The sequence below is a fragment of the Budorcas taxicolor genome, chromosome 16, assembly GCF_023091745.1.
Source record: "Budorcas taxicolor isolate Tak-1 chromosome 16, Takin1.1, whole genome shotgun sequence".
Lineage (NCBI taxonomy): Eukaryota > Metazoa > Chordata > Mammalia > Artiodactyla > Bovidae > Budorcas > Budorcas taxicolor.
This window is the reverse complement of record NC_068925.1, coordinates 52,888,699-52,904,756: the sequence shown is the minus strand read 5'-3', so window position 1 is coordinate 52,904,756 and position 16,058 is coordinate 52,888,699. Positions and strand designations below refer to the sequence as shown.

General features: G+C 50.4%; 1 protein-coding gene across 1 annotated transcript; it reads left to right on the top strand.

Moving 5' to 3' along the window:
* The first annotated feature begins 3,758 nt into the window (after window positions 1-3,758).
* CTRC (chymotrypsin C) lies at window positions 3,759-10,057 on the top strand. The gene is made up of 8 exons (XM_052653539.1): window positions 3,759-3,798; window positions 5,239-5,330; window positions 5,431-5,528; window positions 6,397-6,522; window positions 7,392-7,528; window positions 8,320-8,465; window positions 9,342-9,494; window positions 9,996-10,057. The coding sequence occupies exons 1-8, from the start codon at window positions 3,759-3,761 to the stop codon at window positions 10,008-10,010; spliced, it is 807 nt and encodes a 268-aa protein (XP_052509499.1). The 3' UTR covers window positions 10,011-10,057.
* The last annotated feature ends 6,001 nt before the right edge of the window (window positions 10,058-16,058 follow it).

Below are 16,058 nucleotides of genomic sequence, written 5' to 3'. Positions count from 1 at the left end.
GTTTTCAACAGACCCAGGCAAATGGGGCGGCTCTAGCTCATTCAGTCCACAGCCCATGTCCCTTCCCATTTAGCCACCCTGCCTGCCAAGTTCACTTGAGGATATGCACCAGGAGTGACACCAAGGCCACAGGGATTCTGGACTAATGCACCCGGGAGCCCCGCCAAGACTCCCTCACACTCAGACACTCCAAGCCTCCTCCATTACAGACTGGGATGGTGGGGTGATGAGGAACAAGCTGGGGTGCCCCCTCTAAGAGGACTTTGAACAGATTAGGCTCCCCCTGGGTCTCAGTCTCCCCATCTGGTCAACGTGAGGGTGGGCTAAGCGCTCAAGGTCTTCCCTTTGGTTTCGAGGTAGGGTGTTCCCTTTCCCAGGTACAATCTGGTGATGGGTAGGGGGCGGGCAGGATTTTGAGCTGATGCTGTACATCGCTGCCCCCAGGTGGACATAGGTGGTATTACAGCAGCCTGATGCCCTACGCCTCTGGCTTCCTGCTTGGAGAAGGCTTGTCCTTGAAGTGCTATTTCCTGAGAAAGGCCACCCCACGTGCCACCTGTGGCACGAAATGCCATTAACACTGCATGTTGGGTGAAGCATTGTCCTCAATTGCCTTCCCAAGGGAAGAATATCAGAAGCCCTGACATCCTAGCAAAATGGTCTCAGAGCTGAGAGGATACAGACAGGCAAGGGCATTCTAGCCCCAGAGCCCCGGCCCAAGTGGCCCGCTGATGGACATGGGCCTCGAGCCCATGGAATGTAAGATACATGGGTCGCTGGTCCCACGCCAGGCCCTCCACCATCAGATGCAGCTGGGAGGGGCCCTAGCCTAGCCACCATGAGAACCCCCTCTCCCAGCCTAGGCAGGGGCCACGAGAGGAATAAGAAGTCCTGAAGGGATTAAGGGACCAAGAGTGGGGAAGGGAGATGGCTCCTCAATCCCCAACCATGTCCTGGCCTCTCAGTAAGCCTCTCCACCACCAAGTCCCAGCCCCCAGCACCAAACACCGAATCCCTCACTCAGCTCCCCAACTCCCTACTTTCACTTGGTTTTGAGGAGAAATGCTGCCAGCCCCAGGCCTGCCTGCTTAATGGGCCCCACCCAGGATGTAACAGCTGCCACCCGAGAGTCCTGTCCCAGCAACTAAAAATAATGGGCCCCCATCCTGGCACCTGCCCTGTTTCTCAGGCTCTCACCAGCGTCCTCATTGACTCCCAACCTTGGCATCGCTTCTCCTAACGTTCCCCACACTGCCAAGCCCAGCCTCTGCCAAGTCACTCCTGGTTATTTTTCCAGCACAGTCTGGCCCTGAGTGGCTGGCTGACATTAAGTGCCCTCATCCTGGGAGGCCCCACTCCAGGCCCTGGAATACACGAGGGCCAGCAGGATGGGATGGGGTTACAGCATCCTCATAGCCTCAAGTCCTCAAGTTCATTTGGGGTTTTTTGTTGTTGTAGTTGTTATTTTTAATTTTTTATCAGAGTATAGTTGATTTACACTGTTGCGCCAATCTCTGCTGTACAGCAAGGAGACTCAGTTATATACATGTAGGCATTCTTTTTTATATCTTCTTTTCCATTATGATTTATCACAGGGGACTGAATACAGCCCCCTGCGCTATAACAGAAGGGCCTTATTGTTTATCCATCCTATATGTAAAGTTTACATCTGCTAATCCAAAGTTCCAGTCCTTCCCTCTCCCGCCCCTCGGCAACCAGAAGTCTATTCTCTATGTCTGTGAGTCTATTTCTCCTTAATAGATAGGTTTGTTGATGCCATAGTTTAGATTCCACATATAAGTGATATCAGGGTATTTGTCTTTCTACTTACTTCACTTAGTGTGATCATCTTTAGTTGCATCCATGGTGCTGCAATAGCATTATTTCATTCTTTTTTTATGGTTGAGCAGTATTCCATTGCATATATGTCTTCTTTATCCTTTCATCTGTCAATGGACATTTAGGCTGTTTCCACGTTTTGCCTATTGTAAATAATCCTGCTGGGAAAATAGAGCTGCATGCATCTTTTTGAATCTCAAGTTCATTTTGGACATGGAATCTGCAGAAAATGGACCCTTTCTCACCTGCACCCATCAAGCTCCCTGCCCCGGATTAACACGCTCTCGTTCGAGGCTCCCAGACCTTGGCCCAGTATGTTCAAAGGAACGTTTATCACCTTGCGAGCGGGGAGCTCCAGCGGAGCTGAACAGGGTCTTATCCTCTCTGTGGCCCCACCCCTAGCACAGAGCCTACACACAGGAGCTGCTCAGCTGGTGCGGGAGGAATGAAGGAATGAATGGCTTCTGTGTACCTACTGAGTCAGTGCCTCACAGTCTGGGCAAGCAAGATGCACAGCTTTAAGTTAATCCAACTCCAAGCCCTCTGCCTTCCAATCGCAGCAATCCACTCCCCAGGGCACCTCTTTGCAGATATTCACCAGCCCTCCTAGGGCTGTATCTTCATCTCGGTGGTCAGAAGACCAGGTCAGCCAGCCAAGTGTCACCACCAGAAGTTTTGGCATTTTGAGCCCCTGGAGTGATGGCATCCTCTGGCCAGTGGTTTTCCCTGCATCGGGACCAGGTCAGGAGGGGCTGGCACTAGCCACGCACACTAGCCATGCACACTAGTCGTGCACCAGAAGCAGCTCCCACCTCTGCCCAGTTGCTCCCAGTGAAAGAGCATGGTTAAATAATGCCCATGACCAGTAGGCCCCCCAGAAAACAACTTCCAAACAGCATATGGAGAAGTTCAAAGAAGAGAAGTCAGGCCTCAGGGCAAATGAAGTAGAGCAACTCTCCGAGGTCAAGGCTGAACCCAAACTGCCGAGGCTCCAGGTGGAATTTTGGGGCATCCAGAGTAGCACTCAACCTTTACATCTAAATCATGGAATCTAAGATCTGAAAAGAGCCCAAGAGTTCATCTGATCCTACATGCCCATTTTAAAACCAATACAATATTGTAAAGTAATTAACCTCCAATTAAAATAAATAAGTTTATATTTTAAAAAAATAATAAATAAAGAACGAGAGACTGAGGGCCTTGCAGGGAGACAACTAAGCTGGCTCCAAGTAGGAATCTGGCCAACCGAAACCTTGCAGGGTATGCCAGGGCCTCAGCCTCTATCCGCAGCCAAGGGGGAGAAGGTGCTGCAGAGCAGGGGGAACCCCAAGATCCGACAGACTTAGTTGAATGAGGGAGAAAGAAAAAGCCAGGAAGTAAACAAAGAGCGATAAAGACAGAGAAGGAAGCGGTGCGTCATAGCAGTTTTGGGCTGCAGGCTGACATTTGAAAGGCTGACTTCAAACCCTGTTGTACAGCTAGCTGTGTGACCCTGGATGGTCACTGACCCTCAGAGTCTCAGCTTTGTCACGTTTAATCAGCAGGCAAGAGAATCTACTGCATGTTGTTGGGAGCATTAAGGGACTGCAAGAGTTACTGAGCATGACAACCAGCACAGAGTAGGTGCCTAGTAAACGACAACTAAAAAGAATGAGTCAGGCCAAGCAGCGTGATGGGGCCCCCATACCTGCAAATGCATGAGTTTGCTCTGTCTGGATATTTGGGAAATCCATGCCTCCGAGCCAGTTCCATCTCTGCCCAAATTAAACAGCAACCACCCAAGGTCAGGGAAAAGGCCTCGGCAGAACAGGTTTCTCCCAAGTGGTGGCTCGGCCTTGATGAGGTGGGCCCACCCCCCACCTGCCTATAAGTGCTGCCCTGGCCACCGCGACATTCACCTGATTCTGAGCATTCACAACATGTTGGGCATCACAGTCTTCACCACACTCCTGGCCTACGGTAAGCTGAGGCTCTGTGACCAGCTGCAGCCACCAGACTGTGAGCTCGGACAAGGATAGGGGCAGGGGCCCTCTGCTCTCCAGGGCTTTAGGAAAGGGGCTTTGAGGTCCAGTGTGGGTCCAGTTACTACTGATCAGCTGTGTCAAATGAGCTACTTGCCTGCTGGGCAACTCTGCTTCTGTATCTGCGAAACAGGGCCGATGATCTGACCTCCCCAGGGTGAGGATGAGCAATGAGGTGCAGAAAGACGTAGTATCAACCTGGGGGAACAGAAGCTGCCTCATCCCCGGGTACCCTGGGGACCATCAGGGGGTCTGGGCTTCCCAGCTGGCTCAGTGGTAAAGAACCCGCCTGCCCATGCAGGAGACGCAGGTCCGATCCCTGGGTTGGGAAGAGCCCCTGGAAAAGGAAATGGCAACCCATTCCAGTATTCCTGCCTGGGAAATCCCATGGACCGAGAAGCCAGGTAGGCTACAGTCCATGGGGTTGCAAAAGAGTTGGACACCATTTAGCAATTAAACAATTTCGGGGCCTACCTTTCCTGGGATCAGCATCTCTCCTTTGGGGATTCTGTGTTGGCACAGAGGATGGCAGCTTCCCGTGTTGGCAGCCTTCTCCCAGATTGGGAGTCAAGGAACTTGACTCGAATGTCACTCTCTCTCAGCAGGACCTAAACAAGCCATATCACCTCTCTAAAGCTCACTGGCTCTTTTGGCAAATAAGAGCACTTCATTAAGAGTCTTCCAGTTGATAACAACAGTAGTAATAATAACAATAGCTGCTCCTGTGTATTGCATGCTTACTCGGTGCCAAGCGCTCTGCTAAGCCCTCGACATTCAGGAGCCAATTTGATTCTCTATCAACCTTGAGAGGCAGGTCTATTAATATAGACCCATTTTACAAATGAGGACCCTGAGGCACAGTGAAGTTCAGTATCTTCTTCAAGATCACATGGCTGGTTAGTGGTGGAGGCAGAATTTGAGTCCGAGTATGCCCGGCACTTGCTCTTGACCGTTCCACAGCTAAGACAATCTGGAATTCTGTGAGTTCCATGTTCACACATCCCCGCCATGCTGTGGCCTCAAAAGGGACAGCAGGGTAAGGATGGAGAACCCAGGTGTACCTGGGCACTCACACCAAGCCAGCCTACCTTGGTGTTTCCTTCAGTGATTTAACTTTCACTCTATACCAGATCTTTTGCTCAACTCTTCATATGCATCATTTAGTTCTTAGGACAAACTTACCAGGTTAGTGCTATTCTACCCATTTCACAGAAAGGGAAGTTGAGGCCCAGCAAACTCAATGGCTTCCCCAAAGTCTTACAGGAAAATTCAAACCCAAGTCTGCCTAGTCCCTAAATGTGTGCTCTTTCCACCTGTCCCTTCCTCAATGAGATACCAGCCACATTCACCTGTGCTCTCCCTCTCCTGTCTCCCCCAGCCTCCAGCTGCGGAGTCCCCATCTTCCAGCCCAACCTATCAGCCCGCGTGGTGGGAGGAGAGGACGCCATTCCCCACAGCTGGCCCTGGCAGGTAAGCTCAGTGCAGCGGGTGTGGGAGGCAGGGTGGAGAGGGGCATGGGGAGTGGGCCCCTGGGGGCTGACACAGCGTCCTTTCACATTCCCCCCTGCAGATCTCCCTCCAGTACCTCAGGGATGACACGTGGAGGCACACCTGTGGTGGCACCCTGATCAGCCCCAGCCACGTGCTCACAGCTGCCCACTGCATCAGGTGAGCCAGAAGCCACCCAGACACCCCGCCCGCTGCCCTTCCAGGGCACACACTCCAGACACAGGGACAAGCAGGCTACGCATATCCAGTAACTCAGCTGTCCATTTATTCATTCAACAAGTATTTAGTGAGCGCCTACTATGTGCCAGGGAACATGGGAGTGAAAACGCAGTTTGTGCTCTTAGGGAGCTTATTACATTCTAGTGGAAGACAGTGACAGGCCATCCAACAAGTAAATATGTAACAAAACAAGTGGTAGCGAAGAAAAACAAAGAGGCAGGAAGAGGATAAGAAGAAGGAGGGGTTCGATTTTAAATGACACGACCCCGGGAAGAGCTCTCTGAAAAGGGGATGCTTGAGCCAAGATCTGAAGAAAATAAGGGAAGAAATCTCTGGTCTGGAAGTAAGGTGTCACAGATGGAGGGAAGAACCGATGCAAAGGTCCAGAGGAGGGAGTCCACTTGGTATGTCTGAGAAATAAAGTGGAAGCCGGTGTGGCAGGAGCGGATTGTGTGAGGGGAGGGGAGGAGGTGGCTAGAGGGGAATACGGGTGAGATAATGCAGGCCAGCAGCAGTGTGGACTAGTTCATCCTCACAGCATCCCTGGCAGGTGAGTGTTAAGATTATCTCCACCTTACAGGAGAGGAATTGAGGCCCGAGCCTGCCCACCCAGCAGTTAGAACGGACTTGACTCCAAGACCAGGGTCCTTACCCCGTGCCCTAGGAAGGGTCAATGGGGTGAAACGTGCCTTCCCCCAAATGAGTTCCACAGTGACCCCGAAGCTGCATTACCAGAGCCCCAACTTCCCTCTCTACCCTGCCGACCAGTGGGGGCAGGACCCTGACTTGGCCCCCTTGCTCTGTCCAGCAACACCCTGACTTACCGCGTGGCCCTGGGGAAGAACAACCTGGAGGTGGAGGACGAGGCCGGCTCCCTCTACGTGGGTGTGGACACCATCTTTGTCCACGAAAAGTGGAACTCGTTCCTAGTTCGGTGAGTACCCAGCTGGCCATCACACGCCCCACAGGGGCAGCTCAGAAGAAGAGGGGGTCCCTTAGGTGGAGACAGAGCCTGCCCCGGGGCCCCATCCTCACCCTGAACGGCCCGCAGATGATGACATTACACAAAACAGCAAAATGCTAAGAGGAGACAGACACCCCTCCCATTCCCATCATTGACCAAGGGGCTCCAGAAAGTATACATGGAGTAAGAATCCCGGGGCCCCCATGGTATGCTACCTGAAGCCTGTCAGCCAGGGGATGAGCCAGCACTCCCCATTATTGATGCTTACTGCGTGCCTGCCCGCATTGCAATAAGCACTTTACATGCCATCTCTTATTTAATCCTCACAACAGCCAGAGACAAGAACGCGAGGATCAGAGAGGTTAAGGAATGTGTCTCAGGTCACACAGCCCACTAAGTGGCAGAACCACAGACCAAACCGAGTCTACCTAGGGTTGTCTGCTTTCATTCGGGCGACGCGGAAACATTAAAAATGGAATCTGCAAGTATTTTTACAGTCATAATTTCCAGTTTGCTTTAGCTTAATTTCGGTTGATACGGTGGTTCAATTATAGCGGCTCAGAAGGCATCTGCTCTTGGCACTTCTCTGCTAAGGCTGTCGTGATGTGAAGACACAAGTAGGGGAAGAAGCTACACCTACAGGGCAGGTGATGGAATTAGAAAGCAGATCATTCGTTTCCCAGCATCTCTGTCCACCAGTAAAACCTGGCAGTCCGGGATGTGTGCAAAGGACCCCTGTTCACCCTTGGCGTGACTCCCAACTCCCAGGCCAGGCCTCTTGGCATTTGCTTCGTGCACCAGGCCCTCCTGTCATTCACCACCTCCACTTTGGATTCCAGCAATGACATTGCCCTTATCAAGCTGGCAGAGACCGTGGAACTGAGTGACACGATCCAGGTGGCCTGCCTGCCAGAGGAGGGCTCCTTGCTGCCTCAGGACTACCCCTGCTACGTCACTGGCTGGGGCCGTCTCTACAGTGAGTATAGCCCCTGGCAAATCATGAGCGCCTTCCTGGAGGAAGCCGCCCCCACAGGAAGCATGCCACCCACATTTGCCCACCAGTTTCCTTTCTGCCTTAACATTTTCACATCTTCTTAAACTGTGTAATGATGGCTAATATTTATTAAGCACGTGCCATGTGCCAGACACGCCAAGTGCATATAAGGGATGCTATAAGGATTAAATGGACTAAAATGTGTCAAGGACTTAGAACAGGGCTGGACATCTACTAAGTGCCATGTTAAGTGACTACTGAATCAATGAAACTAACCATTTTGGTGTCGGAGATTAGATAACATACCAAGTATATTCCAGTGAGTGGAATTCTCAAGTAAATTCCAGCTGAATTTAAAGGTTAAATGCAAATAAATGAACCTACAGAAGACTTACAGGAAAATGGCGATCAGTACTTGGAAAATTGGGGGCTGAGAAAAATCTTTTCACGTGTGACTCCAAAGGTAGAGAACTACAAGGAAACCATTGACAATTAAAACCCCAGAACATAAATTAAAGATAAATGGTAGTTATTTCTTGAGGGTTTTCTATGGGTTGGTTTTACCCTTCTGACCCTTTGAAGGGTCTCTAACCCAGTTTGGGACCATTGGGTCAGAGTCTTGCCTCTCAATAAAAGGCATGTGAGTGTGTCCCTTAAAGTCTTGCCAGAACTTGCCTGGCCTGGCCCAGCCCCATTTAGCCCTCTGTTCCCTGAAGGCCTGGGGCCAGGGCTTCCTGGGCTGCCGGCCCAGTCACCACCCATTCTCTCTCCAGCCAACGGCCCCATTGCCGCCGAGCTGCAGCAGGGCCTGCAGCCTGTGGTGGATTATGCCACATGCTCCCAGAGAGACTGGTGGGGCACCACGGTGAAGGAAACCATGGTCTGTGCCGGGGGCGATGGAGTCATCTCAGCCTGCAACGTGAGTGTCCAGACTCCGCACCCCAGCCCTAATGCAGATGGCCAAGTGCTAGGGGCAGGGAGGAAAGCAAAGGAATGAGAAGTGGGGAGACCCCACGAGGAACCCTCTCCCTGGGGGGAGACTGAGTCCCAGTTGGGCTCAGGGGACTTAGGAAAAGCTTGTCACTGTCCCCCTTCCCCTCCCCCACCAGCACTACAGCCAGAGCGTGAAAGCTAAACGTCAGTCTCTGGATCCAAGTCCCAATCCCACACCTTCACAGCTGCATAACCTTGGGCAGGCCATTCGACCTCTCTGAACCTCAGTTTCCCCATTATAAAATGGAGCAACAGGAAGCACAGGGCTGCTGTGAGGACTAAATGAGTCTGACGCGTGTAGAAGAGACTTCATTCAAGTCTGGGCACACGTTCCGTCATACTGTCAACTCCGTTGGTCCAGGGAGACAGAGGACTCAGGGAATCTGACACAGAAGCAAGAAGCATCCAGGGAAATCAGAGACGGTCCCATTTTTAAACACAGGACCCTTTCCCCATTTCCACTTCCCTCACTTTCCAGGGTCCCCTACACAACTCCCAGCATCTTCACCTCTCTGAGCAGCTCAGACACAGGCATGGGACACTGAGGCACAGAGAGGGTTCTCATCATCCCAAGATCACACAGCAAACCAAGACTTAATCTGATACTTTAGGGTTCCCCTAGGATAAAGGTCAAGTCACTCCCAAACCATATCTTCTCTGCCTCCCTCACTATGGACAAGCTGAGGCCAAAACAGGAGGTACCAAGGCAGAGAGGCCAACTCACTTGCCCGACTCTGACCACTGCCCACCTCCCCCCACCGTGGCCCAAGCCTCCCTCTGACGCCCACCCCGTCTGCTGCAGGGGGACTCGGGCGGCCCCCTGAACTGCCAAGCCGAGAACGGCAACTGGGACGTGCGAGGCATCGTCAGCTTCGGCTCCGGGCTGGGCTGCAACACCCTCAAAAAGCCAACAGTCTTCACCCGTGTGTCTGCCTACATCGACTGGATCAACGAGGTGGGTGCACCTCCAGGCCTCCTTCCTCACTGCCCGCCCCTCACCCTCACTTGCCCTTCCTTCACTTGTTCCTCTACTCATTCCTTCATTCACCTGCTCAAGAAGTATTGAGTGTTTACTGCGTGCAGCCTTGAGTCGGGTGCAGTAAAGAAATGGCCATCGACTCCCCAACCCTTTAATCCATTTGCTTCAGCAAACACTTCTGTCCCAACCCTAGGCTCCCCACCAGGGCTCCCAAAGGTGAAATATGGCCCCAACACAGGAGAGGGGGTGGCATGGATGACCATCTATCTTTTGAGGAGGGACAGGGGGTCACTTTGGGAGCAGGCAGTGTCCTGAGCCCACTTGCACGGTGGTGGGAAGTGCCGAGGGGGCCAACCCTGGGGGCAGAGGCGAGCCTGGCTCATTAAGGCCTGGTACTACCTGCTTGCCCCCTTGTTCCTTCCCTCCTGGCTGAGACTCATGCCACCCTGAGTCCCTCACTGTTCTCTGCTTCTCCAGAAACTGCAGCTGTGATTCATCCCCAGGAGCCCAGGCCATAAATCCCAACAACCACAATAAACCTCTCTCCCCCTCAAGCTGACTGCTTTCTTTTTTTTTTTTTTTAATTTATTGATTTGGCTGCTGCTGCTGCTGCTAAGTCACTTCAGTCGTGTCCGACTCTGTGCGACCCCATAGACGGCAGCCCACCAGGCTCCCGGTCCCTGGGACTCTCCAGGCAGGAACACTGGAGGGGGGTGTTGGCTGCACTGGGTCTTAATTCCAGCACTTGAACTCTTAGTTGCAGATGTGGGGTCTAGTTCCCTGACCAGGGATTGAACCTGGGCCCCCTGTACTGGAAGCTCAGATTCTTAGCTCCTGGACCACCAAGGAAGTCCCCTGCCTTCATTCTTGATTCTCATGTCCCCTGAGGGTCCGGAAGCTCTCTGGGAGCTGCCCCTTCCACACCAAGGATGGAAAGACAGGCCCCCTCATTCAGGCTGGTTTGGCCTTGAGGGGGAGCTGTTGGAGGTGCTGGGGGAGGAGGCGATCCCAGGAGGCAAGCTGGTGCCTGAGGGGATGTGCGTTAAGGACACACCAGAGATTTGCACCCCACCCCATCCACACACACACACACATCTCATAAGCTGTGAACCACCACACCCTGGTCAAACACCAGTGGCTTCCACATGTAGTCACAGCAGGTCAGAGGTGGGCAAGCTTGCACTGCACTAGACAGGCAGGGAAACTGAGGCCCAGAAAAGGAAAAAGTTGGGCCAAGTCACAGGAAGAAACGACCAGTAATGCACAAACAAGAGGCTCAGTTCAGGCTTCTCCGGTCCTGAGGCCGCCTGGAGGGCACATGGAGCCAGAAAGGTGAGGGACCCAGTGTCCAGTGAGGTGGGTCCACGTGGGGCCCCTGATCCCTGACCAGAGTGTCCCTAGTTTAGGGCACTCCTGAGGATCGCCAGGGCTCCTAGTCTAGAGCTGATCTAGGGGGGAGGTGCCCCCACCCCCACCTCTAAAGTCTTCCTAGGAAAACCCTCAACTAGGACTACCTCTGGTTGGTCAATGAGTTGCCCAGTTTCCCCATCAGACTTTGGTTCCTGGAGGTGGGGACCATGACCTCCCACAATGCCAAGCTCATTCGCAAAAAGTATTTACTCAACAAGCAATGGAGGCTACAAGAAGCCCAGCACCAACTCAGCCCTGGGAATCCAGGGAGAGTCCAAACAAGACCCCTGTTCTGCAGGAGACAGACCCATAAACAGATCATTGAGGTCACTGTATAAGTGTGAAGGTAGGAATACAGTCCAGGAGCACAGATAAGGGACACTTAAACCAGTGTCAGTTGGTGAGAGGAGTCCATGACACCTTCCTAGAGGCGGTGATACCCTAGGCTGAGTCTTCACATTTGAACAGAACATTTCCAAGCACAGAAGATGTTGCTGGTTGCTTGACCCAAGGGCCCCCTGGTCCTGCTTGACCTCCTTCTTTTGTAGTTGTCTCTATATTGGAAGATAGATGTGCTAAACATTAATACTATTTGTCCCCAAGTCCCTTACAATTGTAATAATGAAGTAATAACTAACACGTACTGAATACTTGGTATGTGCCAGGCACTATTCTACAGGCTTTACATGTATTACCTCACTTAATCCCCAAAACAATCCTAAGATATAGTCTATTAATGTCATCCCCATTTTACAGATGAAAAAACTGAGGCTAGAGATATTTCATGACTTCCCAAGGTGATTTAACCAGAAGGTGATGGAGCTGGGATCCAGACTTTGTTAATCTGGCTCCAGAGCCCATGCTCTGGATCACCAAGCTCTACTGCCCTGTGATGAATATGAAGGTGGATTCAATACCTGGAGCTAAAGCAGCCATCTTGTGGCCAAGAGAATTACAGAGATATGATTTCATACTTCATCAAGCTGCAGATCTGATGCCAGCAACCATTTTCTGAATATCAAGTTTTGTGGGAAAAAATAAATCTGCATTTGTTTTAAACACTGCAGTCAGGTTTTCCATAACTTGCAGCTCAGCACACACCTAACTGACACTCTTGGGGATATCATAAGGGGTCACTACTTTCCTGGCTAAGGGAAGGGCATAAGCAAAGTCATGGTGACTGCTCGGGAGGATCTCGAGGCAGCAATTTCTGCTAGAGCATAAGGCACGGAACATGGATAGGGCGACCAATGGTCCTGGTACCATCCAAGAGCTTCACAAACTTGACCTCATTTATACAATAATCTTGACAACCTTGATAATCATCCCCCTTTACAGATGAGGTAACTGAGGCTCAGAGGGGTTCTAAAAACTCATCGAAGGTCACACAGCTAGTAATGGGGCACCAGGCTTAAACTCAGGTGGTCTGATTCCAGAGCCTGTATGACTAACCACCATGTTATTCTGCCATTAATCCCCAACTCTCAAGGATTCTCTCACACAGATTCCTCTAAAGGCCATGCCAGGGACGGGTGGAGGCTGTGGGTGTGCTGACAATCCTGAGCAAAACTGGCAATTTTGAACTCAAATAGACACCTGAGGAGAGAGTTATTGCTCACAGATGTTCACAAAGGCCTTCACCAGCTGTATCAGCTACTTCCGGCATAATTAATAGTGCTGCATAACAACCAACCACAAACTCTCAGTAGCATCCAAAGACAGGTATTTATTGCTCACACACTTGGGTTCAGCTGGGAGTCAGTTAGGTGGCTTATTTTGGCTAACTGCCGATTTTGGCTGGAAACACTCATATGTTTAGGAGTCAAGTCTGGGTTTGACTGGGGAAGCTCAGCTCCACAGGGCTCTCATCCTCCTCCCAGAAGGCCATTGCAAACTTGCAAGGCAAATGGCATGGATAAAGTGAGAGGTGAAGAATCAGAGCCATCCTGGAAGTCTCTCATACCCTCACATTATCTAAGACACAAATTAATAGCATGAAATATGGCAGAGCAGAAAGGAGAATATTTATTGGCTAACAAGCAGTGACAGCAGCTGAGTCACCTAACCTCTCCGAGACTCAGTTTCCCCATCTGTAAAATGGACACATCTTCCACCTCCCTTCGGAAGCCAACAGAAGCTTGTGACAGGAGGCGTCATTACTACTACTGACCTCATACCTGGACCCCCAATGGCACATCTCCCCTCTCCCTTTTATTCCTTAGGAGGGGGAGCTTTATTCCCAGCAGGCCCTGGTGGCCAGTTCCCTAAAACTCACTCATCAAGTAGGACCACATATCTGCAAATGTTCACATGGTGATAGGCCAGGGGGCATGTAATGGCAGAGAATAAACACAGAGCATCTTCCCAAAGCACAGATTTCTTACGAAGATTGTGTGGGAAAAAAAAAAAATGCACGTTAAGATAAACCCAGCTGTGTGATGAAATAAGCTGCAAAATTCAGATCAAGCTTTCCAGGTGAAGAATGAAACTTCCCAGACATTTGCTGTTGTGACTGCCACATGCTAGACCCCAGATCATTAATCTACTGAACATCAGAGCCTGAAAAACAAATCTGTTTTGTAAATAAAGTTTTCCTGGAAAACAGCTATGCCTATTGGGCTGCTTTTTGTCATATAACAGCAGAATTGTTGTAACTGAAACCGTGTGGCCCATAAGCCTAAAACATTTGCTGTCTGGTCATCTGTGGGAACAGGTTGCCAACCCCTGATCTCCTCAGATTCTTTGATGGTAAAGTTTGAATAATTCTGTGCTATTCTGATATCTGAGGTCTGCAGGTCTCAGGGCTGAAGAGTGAACATTTTATTGCACATTGACAATTCTCAGTGTTCTAAGTGAATAAACCATTGTTTAATTCTAACAACAACCCTAAGAGCTCGAAAAGATTTTTCTTGTTCTATCTGATAGGTGAAGAAATTGAGTTAGAGATGAAACTTGCTCTAGCTCAGGTCTTCTCAAATTTTAACAAACAAGAGAATCACCCAGGTATCTTGTTAAACTGCAGATGCTGAATCAGTAGGTGTGGATACATGAGTCTACATTTCTAACCAGACCCTAAGCGATGCTGGTCCAAACCACTCTGTGAGCAGTGAGGATCCAAACCAGAGTCACTACCCAGAATCACAGGGCTGCAAACCCAAGTCTCTAACCCCTGAGCACTGGATTTCTCAGAGGAACCCTTATAAATGAGTCATAAATCTCATGAAATTTCATGTCTGCATCTCCATGGCCCCACTGAGACCTCAAGGACACAGCCCAGTTTAGAACTTCACAGATTGCCTGGTTGTCCATCAACATATAAATGGGGACTGAGCCCCAGTGGGAGGAAGTGGACTATAAAACTCATCTGTTCTCCCAGCCTCTATTCCCTCTCCAGAAACCTGGATTATTATTTTGGTGCTGTCCCTCCCCCGCACCTCCATCTGGAGCCTGGTGCCCAGATCCAGGGGTAGGACTTGTCCTCCAGGTCCTAAACCTGGCCAATCCACACATGCATCCCCTCTCCCACCACAACCATTGGTTCAGGGATGGTCATGTGACCTGAGGCAGGTCCAATCAGAGAGAGTTACAGGACTTCTGTGGGAACTACCAGGAAGCTCTTGCTCATTCCCTGATGGGTTTGAAGATGAGTGATGTGAGGCTACAGCAGCAAAATGGAGGGGATGGTTTTGCTCTCTAGAATACATTCTACAATGAGTACAGACACTTCTAGTTGTCACAACTTGGAGGAGGAGGGAAGAGACTACTGGCATCTAGCGGGTGGGAACCAGGACTGCTGCTAAATATCCTTCAAGGCACAGGATTGTAGTTCACAGGATTCTGGGTCTCATAACAAAGAACCATCATCCAAATTGTCAATAGCGCCACAGTTGAGAAACCCTGGACAAGAGATTCTGTAACCTTCTTGTCCCCGTAGGACAACCTGGAGCTCCTACAGGCCATGTAATAGAGCCTGAGAGTGGACTCTCACAGTGAAAAGCAGAGACCAAAGACAGATAAACTGAGTGCTGGGGACATCACCAGAGCCCTGGATCCAGCTGTGCCTGAAACCAGCCCTGCTCCTGGGCTTTTCCATCTTGTGTCCCAGTGAATGACTCTTTGGCTTTAGCCTATTAGATGAAGATTTTTGTCACTTCCAAACCCTCCCAGAAATGTGATGAAATAGGCTGGGCATATGTCCTTCTCTGTGTTTCATTCATAAACAGCTCCAGGCCAAAGGACCTGTGTGACTCGCCCAAGGTCACACAGCAAGCCCATGGCATGTGCCAAACCGGTATTTGTTCAGTGACCTCCTACAGGAAAATCTTATTTTTATAGTAAAATAAACACAGATACAGGGAACAGAATGGCATATTCACATTAATTCAAGATAAAATAGGAAACTTCAGAAATAGTTTGTTGTTGTAGTGACTGCTCGACTACAAACAAGAGCCCAAACTGTTAAAGAAGTTGGGGTGGAGTTGAGACTAGAACCCAGGTATTCTGGCATCTAGCGCAATGGGATTCTACACCCCAGGCTCCCTCACCCTCCTCATGATTCTCGACCAATTACAAATTTTTCCCACCCATATGACAATCCTGTAATCCAGGCCTGGATTGTTATTTAGGAAACTCAGGCCCAGTGACTTGTCTGTCCAAGCTGTAACACTCAGTTCTGACTCAATGAGGACTTGAACTCAAGTCTCAACAGTTCAAGTCCACTCTCTGCTCTGCCTTTCTGGCTGGGCAAAAGGTAGAATCTATGGTCACAGGGCAGGCTGTCTCACCAGAGCCTGGCCTTCCTGGAACTGTGCTCTGACCATAAGCAAGGAGAATGAAGTTTTAAGGAAGAATAAGAACGTCCATCAGGAAACCCTCGCTCCTTTTTCCCACCCATGCACCCTGCTACCCACCAAACACAAGGGGCTTATTGCAGTACTGGGAGGACATTTGAAATGCCACCTTCAGCATCCTCGAGTAAAGGACCTTGGAAATCAGACCAGCCTATGTTGGAAGCCCCCTTGTGCCACTTTAAAAGCTGTGTAATCTTGAGCGAGTTCACTTTACCTCTCTGAAACTCAGCTTCTTCATTTGAAATATGGGACCTTTTGCTAGATTTCATAAGACTGAGGT